This window comes from Sminthopsis crassicaudata, chromosome 3 (assembly GCF_048593235.1).
Source record: "Sminthopsis crassicaudata isolate SCR6 chromosome 3, ASM4859323v1, whole genome shotgun sequence".
Taxonomy (NCBI): domain Eukaryota; kingdom Metazoa; phylum Chordata; class Mammalia; order Dasyuromorphia; family Dasyuridae; genus Sminthopsis; species Sminthopsis crassicaudata.
Window position 1 is genome coordinate 50,967,947 of NC_133619.1, and position 18,514 is coordinate 50,986,460.

General features: G+C 34.3%; 1 protein-coding gene across 1 annotated transcript in view; it reads right to left on the reverse strand.

The window, feature by feature from the left end:
• Positions 1-637: 637 nt before the first annotated feature.
• LOC141560397 (uncharacterized) overlaps positions 638-18,514 on the reverse strand; it is a 48,020-nt gene continuing 30,143 nt past the window's right edge. The window contains exons 7-10 of the mRNA XM_074298477.1: positions 15,316-15,451; positions 12,130-12,236; positions 3,098-3,238; positions 638-2,714 (exon numbers count right to left, since the gene is read on the reverse strand). Of these exons, the coding sequence (XP_074154578.1) occupies positions 3,111-3,238; positions 12,130-12,236; positions 15,316-15,451 (371 nt within the window). The 3' untranslated portion in view covers positions 638-2,714; positions 3,098-3,110. The remainder of the gene's footprint in view (positions 2,715-3,097; positions 3,239-12,129; positions 12,237-15,315; positions 15,452-18,514) is intronic.

Here is an 18,514-nt window from a genome sequence, read left to right on the forward strand (position 1 = left end):
CCTAAATTTATACTTTACATCATCTCAATCTTATCATCTCCTCTTGCCTTTTTTGTTCCAATTCCTTAGCAATTTCTTTTTCCCAAGTTAGCAATTCTTTTTTGTCCTCTACACCAATTCTTCTATCTCTTCCCAGATCATCCCTTTCCTCTCCCTAATTTTCAATTCAGTGGTTCTTTCAATAGTACTTATACATGTGATCAGGTATCCTCCATCTTTAAGAAACCTTCATTCCCTCATTTTTATGGGTAAATTTGGAGAATAAAGTATTTCTTCTGATTACCTTAAATTTCCCAAATCCCATTTACCTCCTAGTTTATCAACATCTAGTTTACAATCTCATTGTTCAACTGAAATTCCTCTCAAGATTACCAGTAATCCAGCAACAATAGGATTATGTGATAGATGTGACCGGTGATGGATGAATTTGACTCTTCAACAATGAGGTGATTCAGGGCTGTTCCAACAGATATGTGATGGAAAGAGCCATCCTTAGGATTAAGGGAGGGAACTATGGAGATTAAATGCATATCAAAGCATAGTATTTTCACCTTTTTTGGTTGTTTGCCTGTTGTTTTTTTCTTTTTCATGTTTTTCCCTCTTTTGACCTGATTTTTGTTGTTGTTGTTGTTGGCACGGCATGATGATTATGGAAATATGTTTAGAAGAGTTGCACATGTTTAACCTATATTGGTTGCTGTCTAGGGGAAATTGATAGGGGGAAGGGAGGGAAAAATTGGAACACAAGATTTTGCAAAAGGGAATATTGAAAACTATCTTTGCATATATTTGAGGGGGGAAGCTTTAAAAGAAAGATCTCTTGGTTGCCAAAACCAAAGTTTATTTTTAGTTGTTGTCTTTCTTGATTTCTCTGTATTATCCTATTGACTGCATTGGTTTTCAAGACTTTTTTATTCTTATATTCATGGGTTCAATTAGCTTCTTTATCCAAGTAACTCCTAGATCTATATATTTAAACCTAACCTCTCTCCTGAACTTTATCCTCACATTATTAACTATATGAAAAACTTAAAACTTAAAATATAAATACTCACTATTGTCGCACTCATTTTTCCTCCCTGTTCTCTTTTTAATTTCTCCATTTCTGTTGAGAGCACTGTTAACATCCTTTTAATCATTTAGGTTCATTATTGAGGAATTACCCTTGATTTCTTACTCTTTCTTATCATACATAGTCAATCAGATGCCAAGTCTCATTGATCCTACCTTTACAGCATCTCCTACATTTGTCCCCTTCTCAATACTCATCAACTACCATCCAAGGTTAGTTTCTTATCACTTTTTGTTTGGATTACTGAGATAGCTTACTAGTTAGTCTTTGCTTACATCTCTCCCTTCTGTGATCTATCCTTCCTATAGCAGCTAAGTTGATATCCCTAAAGTAAAAAATACATTCTTCTGCTCAAGAAGTTCTACAATCTGATTCAAACCTACTCTTTCCTTACTGGTGGCACGCTACTGTTGTTCATGCACTCTTCATTCCAGCCTATAGACAGATCTCTTTACTGTTCTTCATATATAACATTCTACTTCCTGTATTCATGCCTATTGGCCCATGCCTGGAATATATTCATTTATAGAATCCCAAAATTCCTTCAAGGCTGAGCTCAAGTTCCATATCCTACATGAGCTCAATCCCATAAGCCACCAGTGCCTTCTCTCCAGAAACTATTTTGTCTTTTTTTTTTGCATATATTTCGTGTGTGCATGGTGTTTCTTTCTAACAAGTTCATTAAACACAGGGTCTATTTCTTTTTGTATTTCCAGTATTTAGCACAACATCTGACATATAGAAAATACTAAATGAATGTTTATCAAATGAGTTGAATGACCACAATTACCATCCAAACCCCTAGTCTTTCACTACCTCCAAGCACAATATGGTAAGTATTAAACATTGTTGAGTGAATAAATGAATAGCTTTTACACTTCTTTCAAATTCCCTATATTACCAAGTATTGTGCTATGCATGTGGTGAATGTTCAACAGGTACTTCATTATATATTTTTATCTTTCTAGGACTGGAACAATTTTGTTTTTCAGTTTGTTAGAATCTTGAAATTTCCCAGATTTTCTTGATACCTATATTCTACCCAACACAAGAGCCCCTCAACAAAAAAATCTTAGCTTACTCAACTGATTAACCATTTTTTTTTCAGGAAATCACCTTCATTTCCAGTTCTTTTCACCCATTCCCTCTGCCAGGATTGGCAGTTCATTTGTTCTGTATTTCCTACAATAAACACAGTCATTTGTTGAATATGTTGTTGATTGACTTTTATAAAGAAGTAGAGTGACTGGAAGTTCTCTCCTTTGGGGAAGAAGGTGCTTTTCAAGGAAGTGGTATTTAGAGAATAGTTCCTCTTCCCAAACATACCCACGCAAACTTGTGACACTGGAAATAAGATTAATTTTTACTTAGCTAGGTTAATAGCATGGTTACTTTTAATCTAGTAGAAATTACACTTGCTCAAGAAAAGGAGAAATCCCAGAGAAAGATTTAATTTGTTTTTCTGAGTTTCCCTTGGCAAAGCAACTTTTTATAAATGTGATAAGTGTAATATAAGAAAAAAGTATTTTTCCTCATTCACGAAATTGCTCTTATTTAATAATGTTATTTCTCATTGGCGTTGTTTTTATATCCATAACAGTTTGTCCACGGGAATAAATGGAGTTTATATTCAGATTTTGGTCTGTGAAATAATGAAAAAGAGACAAACTTGACATAAAAAGGCTACCTTCCCACAATAGGTAATCAACTTATGGAACTAATTACCATAATAATTCAATTCATAAATCTAAATCCAAAAAAGTGAGATAAATTCATAGATATAGTTATATAGTTGATTATTGTAAAACTGGAATGTCCTGGAGGAATGTTCCTAATCTTTGGGAACCACTATGACTTTCCAGTACAAGGAGGGAAAATACCAACTTCAGAGATGGAGTGAATTACTGGATGGTTCCAAACAAATGGTGTGATTCTTATAATTGCATATTGACATCTTACCCCTCTTATCTTTATTAGCTGCACTCTATAACTTTCATGAGGCCTTCCTGGTGATTATCTACTTACCCAAAAACACGGATTATTCTTTACTTATCTTCTTCTTTTTCTTTTGGGCAGAAACAAACTTCTTACTGTTATTCCAAATGGATCTGAAGAGATCTGAAGAGATCTGTGGAGTGACTATAATTTCTAAGTTTGACAGTTTACCTACAGAAAGAAGACAGGAAGAAAGAATATTCATTTTCTTTCTGGCACAGCATCTAATTATTTCTCTCTGATAGGAAAGTGAGGTGTATTCCTTTTTTTCCTGTTGCTAGTTATGTGTTCTTCTTTTCTTTTGTAAATTACAGAATCACAGAATTTCAGTATTGAAAATTAAACCTCTGACTCATAGATTCCCTTCTATAACATAGGTCATCTATCCTTTCCTTAAAGACTCCCAGAAAGTAGGAACCATTACCACTTAAAGATGTTTCTATTGTTATCAGATTTTTTTTTTTTTTTTTTTTCAGGACATCTAGTCTAAATTTGGCTCTATGAGGCTTCTATCAATTGCTATTAGTTTTGTCCTCTGGAGTCAAACAGAACAAAATTAATTCTTGTTCCACATACAACTCTTTAAATCCTTAAAGACAAAGGTATCTTGACCCTCTTTGAATGAGGGCACCTCAAAGACTATCTGGTCCAATTTGAATTTGAATAGAAATCAGTTCTCTGATATCCTTGGCATGTAGTCGACCAGTTTCATTTGAAAATCTACAATGAGAAGAAGCCATGCAAATGGCTAGATAATAAAGCCTTAGACCTGGAGTCAGGAAGATCTGAGTTCAAATCCTCCTTCAGGCAATATTTGTGGGAGCTGGGTCTTCATTTAATCTGGATCAGCTTCCATTTAAAATGGGGTTAATGATAGTACCTAACTCCCAAAGGTTGTTGTGTGGATACAATGAGATTACAGCCATAAGGAATGTCCTTTGCATTTGCAAAATTCTTTATAAATAATGCTAGCTCTTATAGTTATTCATTTATTTGATTGGGGCCCAACCCATCCTACCTTGGACAGCTCCAATTGTGACAGCATTTTCCCTTGGATTGATTAGAAACCTAATTCTACAATCTTCATCCTTTGTTCCTAGTTCTGCCTTCCTGGTCAATCAGAAAATTTCCATATAATTCCTTCTTCCATCTAATAGCTTTTGTTTTCATATAACTTTCCAGTTTTACAGAACATACCAGTTTTCATCAAGATAGATGGTAACACATTTTAAGTTAAAAGATAAACTTATTGCTGTTGTTCAGTGTATCCAACTCTTTTATGATACCACTTTAAGGTTTTCTTGGCAAAGATACTAAGATTTCTCCAGATTGTATCCTTCTCCAGATTATTTTACAGATGAGGAAACTGAGGCAAACGGGGCTAAATGACTTTAGTGACTTTCCCAGGGGGCCCCATAGCTGGTAAGTATCTGAGCCCAGATTTGAACTCAGGAAGATGAGTCTTTACGACTCCAGACCTATGCTGTGTAGCTGCCCTAAACTTAACACTGTCCTTTATTAATTCAAATAATTAATCAACAAACAAGTATCAAGATCTTCATTTGTGGAACATAATTTTAAAGTACACATTCTGGAGATATTTTTAACTTAACAAGTCCAAAACAAATTTATCACCTTTGCTCAAACCCTACCACTTATCCAAACTTCCCTCTTTCTCTTGAAGTCATTATTATTCTTCTAGTCTGCCAGGTTTGTGACTTTGACTTCTCACTCTCTTTCACTCTACAATCCAATCATTTGCAAAATTTTGCCATTTTTTACTTCTCCAGTTCTCAAATCTTCCCTTTTTTTCCACTAACATAGATATTCCCTTAGTTCAAATCCTCATCACACATTGTCTAAATTATTGCAATATCCTTCTGATCTCAACTCATCACTCCAGTCCATCCTCCTCAATGGAATAAAAAACAATTTTCCTTAAGCTCAGATTTAGCTTAAGATTTCTTTAAACTCAAGGGAATGAGCCTCATACTCAGTAAACTGGTGGCTTCTCATTACCTCTAAGGTAAAACATAAACTTCTGTGCTTAGCTTTTAAAGTCCTTTATAACTTTGACACAAACTATCTTCCCAGACCTTTATAACTTTGACACAAACTATCTTCCCAAACTAACTAGACCTTGTTTCCCTACCTAAAGTCCACAATCTGATTAAATAATCCTTCCTTCTGTTCCTTACACATAATGCTCTATTTCCCACTTCTGCCTATCCCTCTTACTCAGAAAGTGTTTCCTCTTCACCTCTATCCTGAAGAATCACTCTCTTCACTCAAGTTTCAGTTCAAAATTCACCTTCTTTATGAAATCTATTTTTGTCCCCTCAATAGGGCCCCGCATCTCAAACTACCTTGTATTTGTTGTCCTATCTTGTATTTCACTATTTGGTATTTATTCTGAAAACACATACATTTGTATATGTTTATGTGTGTATTTTTATTATCTTCCCTCATATAACATTAACTACAAATTGATAGACATTGTTTCATTCTTTGTACTTGTATCCCAGGAGCTCCTGGTCCAGTGCCTGACACATAATGGATACTTAATACCCACTGACTGATGATGGTTTGAGTATATGCAAGTCAGGCATTATCTTAGGTGCTGAGGACACAAAACAAAATTGAAAACAGTCCCTGGCCACAAGGGACACACATTCTAATGGAAAAGACACCATATGCATATATGGGTATACTGGATACATTAAAAAATATATTTAAGGTCACCCTAAAATGGAAGGCATTAACAGCTGGATGTTAACCAGGAAAGAGTTTCTGAAAATTGAAGTTTTTTTGAACTGTTTTTAAATATGGTAAGGATTCTTAGAGGCAGAGGTGAAGAAGAAGAATAACCCAGACACAGGAAAGAAAGGTTAGAGTCATTACAGAGGCACAGAGAAAAAAAAAATGGATCATTAGGAATAGCAGTAGACCTAGTGTGGTTTTATGAATGCATTGGATAGGAATAAAAGGTAATAAAAGGTGAAAGAGAGGGAAACGCTTTACAGAGGAATTTATATGTGATTCCAGAGGTAATAAGGACTCACTGGAATTAAGTGGGGTACGGGTGACATAGCCATGTCTTTAGGAAAGATACTTTGGCAGCTATGTGGAAGATGTATTGGAAATGAAAGAGATTTGAGTCATACAGACCAACTAGGAATTTAATGCAATTATTTAGCCAAGAACTGAGGAAGACTGGAACTAAGATGATGGTTGAGTGAAACTAGGATGATAACTGAGTAAGTGGAGAGAATGGAACATAAAGGGGAAATATGGAGATTAAAAACCATAAGATTTGGCAAGTGATTGGTTATGTGGGGGTGTCTGTGAGTGAAGAATCAAGGATGACTGTTAGGTTCTGAATCTGGGTGGCCCAATAGTAATGAGGAAAGTCTGAAGAGGAGTGGGTTTACATATGTTTGTATAAATTAGAGCTAGAAGGAGTTTTCAAGATTGGGATTTAGGAAGATCTATCCTTTGTATAAGCTGTCTATGCCCCCTCTTCCTAGCTTATATCTGGAGGCTTGCTTGCTGAAAACAATCGATGTACAACTTTGATGTTCCCTTCCCTTTCCCAGTCAAAGATAGGAAAGCAATCAGATACACCTGGGTAAGATCCTGCTCCTCACATAAAACCTCTTCATTCTCATGTATTTGTGTTTATGGAATAGTAGAAACATGGAGAAAATGTCAGAAGAGCATCTCTTACCTGGATTTCTGATTTTTTTTTTTCTTCATCTCAGGCATGTATTTCTTATCTCCCCAGAAATTTGGTTGTATTTTTGTGTTGGTGATAATGACAATGATTTGTCCTTACTCACCTTCCCTTTTCTTCCCTCTCCCTGCTTCCAAGTTAAGTACTTTCTCTTGAATGAGATCTCAGACATTCAAATAACAAGTCCTATTGTATTTACCATTCTTGCTGATTTGCTTTTTGATGAAAATCTCTAAGCATCTTAAAAAGATGCAACAGGACTGGAGAGCTAGGATGACCTAATTTTAATTTTACTAGGGTGAAAACATTAAAGAAACATTGAAGATCTTCTTGCTCCAGATGAAAGTTTGGGATCTCTCCTCTTATCTTCTGACTTCAAATCCGGTGCGCTTTTCACTATAGCACATCAGCTATTATCAACCCCCCAAAAGAATGCCATAAAAACTTACTTTGCCTAAGCATTTTGTATAACTTAAGACACTACATAAATGTATGAGCTATTCCAACTTTCCTTAATGTCCTTCAATAAAATAAAACCACTCATGATTCTGAAGAAATAGCTTTCTGGTACATTCTTTCATTAAAGACAGACTATTAAAGAGTACTTAGTAGGCAATTAAGTAATTTCATTCCATTCATTTAGACATTATAATATATTTTATATTTAACTTGTTAATTGGTAAATGAAACTGTGATTATTTCCAAATGGAAAAACAGCAATACAGATCCTCTTCTTTGAACAAAATTTGTATTTTCAAGGATGTCACTAATTACTTTGCATTGAAAATGGTATCATTAGAAGGAAATGTATTTTACCCATAAAAATCCTCTTAATTAACATCATTTTGAGTAGCCAATTCTTCATGTTTATGTCTACAGTTTCATTTGATTCCTCAGTGTATCTGAAATGATTTTAGAGTAACGTGTAGATGGAAAATAGAAACTTATTCAACATGATTCCATATTTGAATAATAAAGAAAACACTTCCTATTGCTTCTTAATATGTACTTTCCTCTTTGTACTAACAAAAAAAAAAAGAAAAAAGAAAAATAATGAGTATAGGTTTACAAATTTCATTAAGTGAATGGAATGGAGTATTATTTCACCATACTAAACAAAGAAACAGAGAAACATGGAAGGAATAATAAACTATAAGAATATTTTGTCTTCACAACAATTGTAGTAGATTGTTTCCATTTTTATCCTCATTTTTACATATGAAGAAATTGAGAATAAGTGTCTGATCTGGAATCATCCAGCTAGTAAAGTACCTGAAGTCAAATTTAAAGTCAGGTCTTCCTGTCTCCAAGTCTGCTCTATATTCATTGTGGAATACATACATAGGACAAAGTAAAAGATCAGGAGAATAATATATAGCATGATATGCTAAGATAATGGGCAATTAGTTGTGTAGTAGATAGAGTCCTGGGAACTGGTGGTATAGTAGGTAGAGTGCTGGGCCTAAGAGTAATCTCTCAGAGTTCAAATTTGACCTCAGGTACTTACTGGCAGTGTGACTCTGGGCAAGTCACATAATCTTATTTGCCTCAGTTTTTTCATCTGTAAAATGAACTGGAGACAAAAAAATGACAAAATTACTCCAGCATCTTTGCCAAGTAAATCCCAAATGGGTCATGAAGAGTCAGACATAACTGAAATGACTAAACAAGAACATAATAATGTAAAGAAAAACAATCCTAAAGGACAGTTAAATTCGTAGTGATATTGACCCTGGAAAGCATAATAAAACACCCTTTTTTTCCCAATTAAAAAAGGGAATTACAAGTGAGGAATGTTGATTATACTCAAGTTTTTCTTTTTCCATTCTGCTTTGTTTAACTGTTTTTCTTTGTTACAAGCGAAGATTCTGCTGGCATCCTGGATTTATAGTGTAAAAAAAGTCATTTATACAAATTAAAAAATGTTTTAAGTACTTTGACTTTGTATTTCTAGTTTTTAGTTGAACAGTCAGTAATTATCCTCTCATTGTGTAGATTAAAACACTGACACATAAGCATAATACTTTGCAGCTCCAAGAGCTCTCATTACAGTTATTTTCTGTCAACACGTGAAACTTTAAACAATTAGCTGACATTATAATGATGTGCTTTAATGAAAAAGAACCCTTAGGGCTGAGAAAGAGTGCAAGATTTAAAGCCCTCCTTTACTACTTATTTAACTTAAGTAGAGATGAATGTCATAGTTCACTACAAGTTCATGCTACATAACCTCAGGGGAATTCTCCACAGTGCTTGATTACCCCACTCTACCCTTCTCTCCCCTCTATTCTGCTGTAGACAACCCATTCCAGATTTTGCTCCCCTGCCATCATAGCCACCACACTTACTCCTGATGCTCTGATTTCCCATTTTGATAAGGAGTTGAGACCCATTTTTAGCTGGCCACACACCTTAATTCCCCATCTTTAGTTCTCAACATTTCTCAGTATTATGGCTCTCTCTTTTTCTTCCTTCTATCAAGGGAAAAAATGGTATCCCTCTTTTTTTTGCTAAGGTTAATAATCTCACTGCCTGAACATTTCCATATCCATTCTATCCCTAATCCAATGCCACGTAAAAATACATTATATGGGGCAGGATTGCACAGTGAAAAGCTTTCTAGAAAAGAGCCAGAGGACCTGGATTCAAATCCTAGCCCTGACAGTGAAACTACCAAATGGGACAAATTATGTTGCCTTTCCTCACTCAGTTTCCTCATGTGTAAAATAAGAGGGTGGGAATAGATAGCCTTTGAGGAGTCCCTTCCAGTTCTAAATCTATGATCTGATGATATTCTTTCCCCTCTTTCCTACCTCCTATCCCTGTTTCATTTGCAACATCATTAGTAGTCCTAGATTACATGCTTTCTAGATGTGATATAGGAAAGGCAACTGAGCTTAGAATATATAGCTATTGATTCCTGAGAAAGAGAGAGAAATCAGTAGAGAGAGTATGATTTTTTTTTGAGGTAACTAAGCAAGAAGATTGGAAAGAAATAAAGCAAAGAAAGTTAGAGAGAAAGGAAGAAATGAAAAAAGAAAAGAAAAAGGAACAAAGAAAGAAAAAAGGAAAAAATAAAAGATGGAAGGAAGAAAAGAAGGGAGGAAGGGAGGGAGGGAGGGAGGAAGGAAGGAAGGAAGGAAGGAAGGAAGGAAGGAAGGAAGGAAGGAAGGAAGGAAGGAAGGAAGGAAGGAAGGAAGGAAGGAAGGAAAGGAAGGAAGGAAGGAAAGGAAGGAAGGAAGGAAGGAAGGAAGGAAGGAAGGAAGGAAGGAGGGAGGGAAGGAATGAAAAAAGAACAGATAGGGAGATAGCTATAGATAAGGAAACAGGTAGACAGGTAGACATAGAAAGACAGATAGACAGATAGATATACATGCTAATGGTATAAATAGTTCCAGAGAAAAATGTTATGGTGATTAAAAAGTTCAAGAGACATAATTTCTGGATAATTTAATCATTTTGTTAACAAAGTCAGCATGTTTATTAATAAAAGGATTGTCATGTGGTATGTGATTATGATGGAATATTATTGTTCTATAAAAAATAATGAACTGTATGCTCTCAGAGAAACTTGGGAAGTTCTCCATGAGTTCAAGCAAAGTGAAATATACTGTGTAAAAAATAATAGCAATGTTGTGAGATGATAGCTGTGAATGATTGTGCTTATTCTCAGCAATATCCAAGACTTTTCTGAAGGACTTACGAATTGATTGGTCCAGTGGCATTTCTAGGAGGTGAACTCAGTAGTCTTACAACTATCAATTTCCAGTAAACCATAATTTTGTTCCAAAGGACTTTTTTTTTTGGTTGTATCTGATTTAATTTGACATAAAAGTAATGCATAAATACTGTAGTATACATGCATACCATTACATATATATTATTTTTGTTCTATTCTTTATAGAAAAAAATAAAATCAGTGGATCATATATTATAATCTTTTACTTTGTCATACACACATAGAATACTTGTGAAGCTATGCTGCCATTTCATAGATCACTCCTCTCCCCCCCAGAAATTGTCCTAAATATAGACAAGATTCTTCAAAGAACTAAGCCTAGATAAAGCTTTTCCATCTATTGGCTGCAGTATCAAAAATTCAAATGAAAGCAGGCTGGATTTTTAAAAATTATTATAGTTACAAAACTGACAAATGGAATAACACTCAGCAGGAGCTGAGATTATGCAGTGTTAGCAGCAAGCAGTTAGGCAATCAGACAAACCTATTGACACATGTTTGCTAATTAGGTAAACAGTTTTGGAGAGAGGGTTAAATCTGTTGAGTGAGTACCCCCTGAGCATCTGAAAAAACAATGGAAACATACCCTGCCCTCATGTACCCTCAGGACTCATATTGGACACGTGGACTTTAGACATTGTCCCTTGCAGTCTTGTTGCTACCAAGGTTTTTTTTGAATGCTGAATGGAAAAGAAATGGGAAAACCCATTGATGGAACAAGATTAAAATGCATAATCATTACTGATCACTACTGGATCAGGAGACAAGATATAGGGCCAGGTGAAGAAACTGATTTTAATTCATCTTTTTCACAAGAAGGAAATAAGTATTTATCAAGTGCCTACTGTGTACAAGGCACACTATAGGTGCTTTATAATATATTCTTGAACTTGATCCTTATAACAACCTTGGGAAATAGGTGCTATTATTATCTACATTTTGTAGCTGAGGAAACTAAGTAAGTGTTTGAGGCTAGATTTGAATTCAGCTCTTCCTGACTTCAGGGCTGAGCTCTATCCACTGTGCTATCTCCCAACTTGCACTGACAGTGTGATCTCCAACATTGTCTTCCATACTGCTTTCCTGACTTAGTTAAGTCAAGAAGAATCCTACCCTCAAAAAAATATCTAAATGCATTAACAGTTTTCAAAGAATTGGAATTAAACAATAAAATACACTTAACAAAACTAGACTGAACACAATTTTGCCATTCTCTGATGACTCAGAAGCCCTTTGAAAATCTTTGGGGGCTATAAGAAAGGAACCTTGGTTCTCATTTTACATATTATGAGAACAGTGTAGTTTTTTTTACCTTTCTGGGTGTTTTATATCTAAGTAAACATGAATTTATTATATATTTGTGAAGAGTTTAAGCATAGAATAGGTAGAAGTCTTTAAAAATGAAAGAAAAATAAAACTTTCTAACAAAGTATATAACTTTGCAAATTGACAGGAAAATCAAACAAAATGGGGGTCTAGTTCATGGTAGTCTTTCTGAACCATATCATGTTTTGTGAGCAAAAAAGGTTATAAAACAGTGAAGAATACAAACTTTTAATTCAATAGGATAAGGAAATATAAATACTCTACCTTTCTTTCTCTCCTTTAATGCTTCCAATATATCAGTAGCAGCAATTTCTCCCAGAACATTATTGCCAAGATCTATTTCTCTTAAGTGGCCAGAATATTTTATAAGAATGTATTAAAAATAAAAAAAAAACTATTGTAGGTCAAAATATGGTTAGTCATAGAACATTGTTTAATTATTTTTAAGTGTTGTCTGTTCATAGTCACACCACAGTACCATAGTGGCCTCCTCCCCTTTTTCCCCCAGTTGACAAATAGTTTTGTCTTTCCCTCTTTTTCTTTAAAAAAGATTATTTCAAATTTAACAAATGTTGAATAGAATTGAAATGTTTATGTCTATAGTAGAATAGAAAAAGAGGATTGTACATGACACTACAATCTCTGTTATTTACAATTTGTTTTCCTTTTAAATTATGTAATAAATTTCACCTCTAACTTTCAAAGCTGTTTTGTTTATCTGTGTTTCTCTATTGTCAGCATCTCAAGTTGCTTGTGCTACTTACTATAAATTAAGTCACAAGACCAAGATCTATGTCTCCTTTCAGTGTGAAACAGCAAACCCCTGGAGCTGTGTGAGAATGACAGCAATGAATGGCCCTTTCCCATGGGACTGATGTGTTTTTGTATAAGCTATTACAGAACTTGGGAAGATCAATTCTCCTTCATTGTTTCCTTAAAGACCGAGTCTGCTGTCCATGTGACTGTATTTCTTGCCCTCCTGCATTTCCACTATAAAATCCTATTTTCAGACATTTATGACTTTGCTTTAAAAGTGAGTGGCAGTGTGTGACCCTGGGCAAGTCACTTAACCCCAATTGCCTCAGCAAAAAAAAAAAAAAAAGTGAGTAACAGAGAGAATTAAGAGTACAATAACTTTGCCCAGATATAATAGTTTAAGAAGACAATGAGTAGAAATCCTCTTCTCCACATCTAAAGTCTTTCCTGATTTCCTAAATGATAAATGGTTAAAGAATATGAACAGTCAATTTTCAGATGATGAAATTAAAGTCATCTGCAGTTACATATTAAAAATTGCTCTAAATCACTATTGACTAGAAATGCAAATTAAAACAACTCTGAAGTACCACCTCACACCTCTCAAATTGGCTAAGATGAGAAGAAAAGATAATGATAAATGTTGGAGGGGATGTGAGAAAACTGGGACACTAATGCATTGTTGGTGGTGGTGTGAAATAATCCAGCCATTCCGGAGAGCAATCTGGAACTGTGCCCAAAGTGCTATAAAATTGTGCATATCCTTTGACTCAGAAGTGCCATTACCGGGTCCATGTCCCAAGGAAATCATAAAGGAAGGGAAAGGACCACATGTGCACAAATGTTTATAGCAACTCTTTTTGTGGTAGCAAAGAACTGGAAAATGAGTAGATGCCCATCAATTGAGGAATGGTTGAACAAGTTGTAGTATATGAAGGTAATGGAATATTGTTTTATAAAAAAATGGAAAGATTTACATGAGCCAATGCTGAGCAAAACAAGCAGAATCAGGAATATATTGTATACGATAACAGCAATGATCAACTATGAAAGACTTGGTTCTTTTCAGTGATTCAGTTATTCAAAGCAGTCCCAATAGACTTTGGACAGAAAATGCCATCTGCATCCAGAAAAAGAACTAAGGAAATCAACACATGTTATATTCACTTCTTTTTTCTGTTTTTTTTTTAATCTCTCCCATAGTTTTCCCTTTTGCTCTGATTTTTCTTTCCCAACATGATTCATAAAGCAATGTGTTAAAAATAAATAAAAATAAAATAAATAAAATCTTTCCTGAACAAGAGCATGAAAAAGAGGAAGCAACAAAAATCTGTGTCCATATTCTTGAGAAAGGTTCCAGACAATGTTGGCAACAGGTTAATCATACACTTAATAGAATTTTATTTTTTTTGCCAATTACATGTAAAGATAGTTTTCAACATTTTTTGAAAGATTTTGAGCTTCAAGTTTTTCTCCTTCCCTACTTTTTTTTGACCCTTCTCAAGACAGCAAACAATCTGAAATAGGCTACACACACATGATCATGTTAAAAATATTTCCATACCAAGTTGCAAAAGAAAACTTAGAACAAAAGGGAAAAGCCATGAAAAAGAAAAAACAAAAAATACATTTAAAAAAAGTGAAAATAGTATTTTTCAATCTGCATTCTGAATCCATTGTACCTTTCTGTGGATGGTATTTTCTTTCACAAGTCTTTTGGAATTGAGGGGATTAAAATCTTAAAGCTGGAAAGGAACTTGGATGAACATTATCTGATTAATAAGAATAATAGCATTAACATGGTGCTTAATATGGACCAGACCCTGTTCTAAGTGCATTACAAATATTTAATCTTCACAACAACCTAGGGAGAGACTATTACTATCCTTATTTCATAGAGGAAGAGACTGAGGCAAACAGATATTAAATGACTTGCCCAGAGTCATAAATCTAGTATCCGAGGTCAGTTTTGAACTCAGATCTTCCTTATTCCAAGCCTTGTGCTCTATCCATGGTACTATATTGTTGCCTAGTGTTAACACCTAGAATATATATGATCTGACAGTGAGTGTTTAGATAGACTGTGGGAAGCATGTAAACTTAGGGGAAAAAGTTACATCTTTAATTTCATTAACCTCTAGCTTAAATTCATCATTTCTTTCAATTATTTAAAAACATGATCCTGAGAAGGTGTCCATAAGTTTTATCAGACTGCTGAAGGTATTCATGACCCAGAAAAAGGTTAAAAACCCATATTCTAGTTATACAACTTTGCAACCTCAGAGTCACCTGTGACCTTCCCTACATTCTTATCCCATATATCCAATCAATTGCCAAGACTTATTGATTCTTTCACCTATTTTTATCACATCTGTTCCCTTCTCACCACTTACCACTCTACAGCTATACTACCTTAGGTCCAGGCCAGGAAGTGGTCAACAGCCACAATCGAGGAGGCTTTGAGAAGTTCTCTGAGTATTTCCACATGGCTTCATAAGTTTGAGTTTCCTCTAATTTCATACATTCTTTATTAGCCATCCCAGATTCCACTTTAGAGAAGGAGGTGATCATGGAAAAATTGACCCAGAAGTACTGAAGATGATGGCCACAATGAATCATGAGCATGAACCTGAATCATAAGAAGAACTTGTGCATAAAATGGACATCTTTTAATATCCTCTGATTGCAACTTACTGTGTTAAAAGTTGAATGAATTCCAATACACCTCTTTCTCCTTCTTTTCCTCTTCCATCTATGCCATTATCAGCCAAATTCAGCTTGATTAACCAAGGACCAATTTCAGAAGATTCTTTTTTGTTTTTCTTGATTCCTGTAAAAAAAATGAAGGTCTTTGAAATCATTTCCAGGTTTATTCACTAGCTTAATTGACTATATTTTTAGACCTGGTTTTGTCACTTACCAGCAACGTATGACCTTTAATGTGTCTTTAATGTGGAGCACGTATCTGGGATCGTTACTAAAATGATATTTCTCTGAGACTCACTTTACTTTACTCACTGTAAAATGGGAATAATACTTACACTGCCTATTTATCTTATAGGTTCCGTGTAGGAAAAGCACTTTGTAAACTTTAAGATAATATATAAATAAGAGCAAATACTGTGTTCAGACTCAGCATTTCTAAATGCAATTTGAATACTAACATGTTTTAATTTCTAATATAGCAAATATCAATAACTATAATCTATATAAACAAAAGCATTTGGGAGTCCTCAATAATTTTTAAGAGTGTGAAAGGGTTCTGAGAACAAACATTTGAGAAATACAGATCTAGCTAAAACCTAAAATAGGCAAAAATTAAGGAGCTATTGTCCTAATTATAAGAGATTGTTCAGTGCCTATAAAATTGGGCCAAGGAATGAGGAAATCTCTTTAGGTTAGGATTCATCAGTAGGCCAAGTTCACCTTGGCTGAAGAGAAAAATCAATCTCCATTTGTTTTCTTTTGTCAAGAGTCAAGAGCTCACTCTTCACACAACTTTCTTAAGTGGCATTTGCTGTAAAAAAAAAAAAAAATCCCCTTCCTCTTCCACCCCTTCTAGAAGCAATACAGAGGCTATCTGCAGGGGATATGGGGTCTGAACTCAGGAAAAAAGACTTTCCTTTGATTAAAAAAGAGACTTTCCCATGAAAGAAATGAAAACTTTTCCTTTCATCTCAGGAAATGAGACTTTTCTTCTCATTTATTCCCCACCCCCATATCTGGGGAATATTTTTTTAAACTTTTAAAAACTGTTTTCTTTGGATCTGAGTCCAATCTGCTTAAGCTCCATTCAGCAAAGAATACAATTTAAAAAAAAATTCAATTCAGAAAACATTTACTATATGCAAGTCACTGTGTTAGGCTGGGGTCACAGCTATTACCCTTGAGGGACTTAGGAGACACTAATATTCTATTTTCTTGCAAAGTGGATTTGACAGAGACTTGTCAGTGGTTTAATTTTCCTGTAATTTGAAGTTGACTAATTTTAATGCAACTGCAGAATATATAAATGATAGAAAATGACAGACTAGAACAGGAAGCTATAAAAAAAAAGCTTTCTCAAACTTTTTGCTCCTAAAAATCTTTGAGAATGCTCTCTCTTCCTGAGTGTTTTTATGTGGCTTATATTTATTGATATTTCTTATATTAGAAATTAGAAATGGCAATAGTTTTGATGTTGTGAACCTACTAAAAGGGATTCCTTGGACTGTGTTTTCAAAACAGTTAAAGTTAAAACTAACCTACATTAGTATTAGCATAATTGAGAGCACAAAGAAAAATGAAACAATAAGGACTTGTTCATATTTTCTCCTATCTTTTTTCTTCAATTCTGGAGCTTGATCACAACATTTCTGCCTGAGTTGAATTTGGGGTTTCTTTCAAGTTATGATATAGGAATTCTATTAAATTATACTTTGCCTTCCATTTCCAATTCTTCTAGTTTTTTGGGTTTTTTTTTGCATTATTTCATGAAGTAATGTATTCAGGCTTTTAATTTTATTTGTGTGTGTATGTGTGTGTGTGTGTGGGACCATTGATTCTCACATTGTCTTCCTGGATTCCATATTCAAGATAAATTGCTTTGAGATTGAAGACCGAAGGTCTATTTCCAATTTTGCTTTCTTTCTTTTGTTCTTCTTTTTCCTCTGTGTTTTTTTTTTAAATCCAACTCTCTTAATTTCTTTCTCAGAGAGTATCTCTTTTAAAGAGATTCTCCATGATATGTTTAAAACTATTCTTTTGTTGGCCTTTTTATGTTTTCCTTTAAGAATTCTAGGTTCTGACCCAGATCATATCCTGGATTTCCTCTAAATAACTTTATTGATCTTGTGACCACTCCCAAGAGTAATGCAATTGATCCATGATAATTTCTGACATTTATTATCAGTACTGTACCTCTATTCTGAAGATCATTTTCCTTTGCTCTAAAATATTTGTTCATTTTATTGAGGCCTCTTTTTGGTTCCTTATTCATTTTCTTTCAGTTCCTACACTGTTTTTTCTGTCAGGTTTTCCTTGTGGTTCATTTGCCCATCTGACAAAGCAGACTTTTAGTAAATATTTACTAACCAAATGACTGAGATAAAACAATTCTTACCTGCAAAGACCTTATAGTCTACTGAGGGACTGCAACATATACATAGACAAATAAGTGCAAAACATATACAAAGCAAATACAATGTGATGAAATGTTCTTTTGCTTTCAAATATTTTTTCTCTCATTCTGATGAATGGAATCTGAGTTGAGACCCAGATTCACTTAACCATCTTACTGGATGTTGGGGAGATATTTAAAGGAAAGGGACCTCAGTTTGATCGCTCAGATCAAACTATCTTTTTGGCTATCTTTTCTTGGACTCATCAAATTATCCATGTATATTACATTAATTTTAAAGGGAGCCTGAAAGCCATATTTATGTTATACTTAAGCTATCCAAACCATTAAAATATATCTGTTGCTTAAAGTATTCAAACATGGGAATTTTGCTAACATAGTTAGCTACATTACTGTATTTATTAAATAGGGAATCTTAAGTTGTTTATTTTAAGGGATTTCCTGCTACGGGGTTTTAATCAAAGTTCAAACAGAATCAGATAGTTTCCTCATGATTTAAAAACAAATTCCTTGGAGTAAAGAAGAGTACAGGCCCAGCTCCTGGCTATAGATATATAGATATAGATAATGATCCCCAGATGCATTCCTAGCTTCAAACCTATTTTACCTATTCTCATATTTCTTCATCTCAAAGGAAAAACAAAGTTTATCTTCAATTATCTTTTGAGGTGTTATTAAACTACCTAGTACCTCTCCCCACCCAAGAAACTCCAACATTATGTAGACAGTTTTTTCCTTCTTTCAATGCTTTGTTTCTTCCTTCTTTTCTTTTAT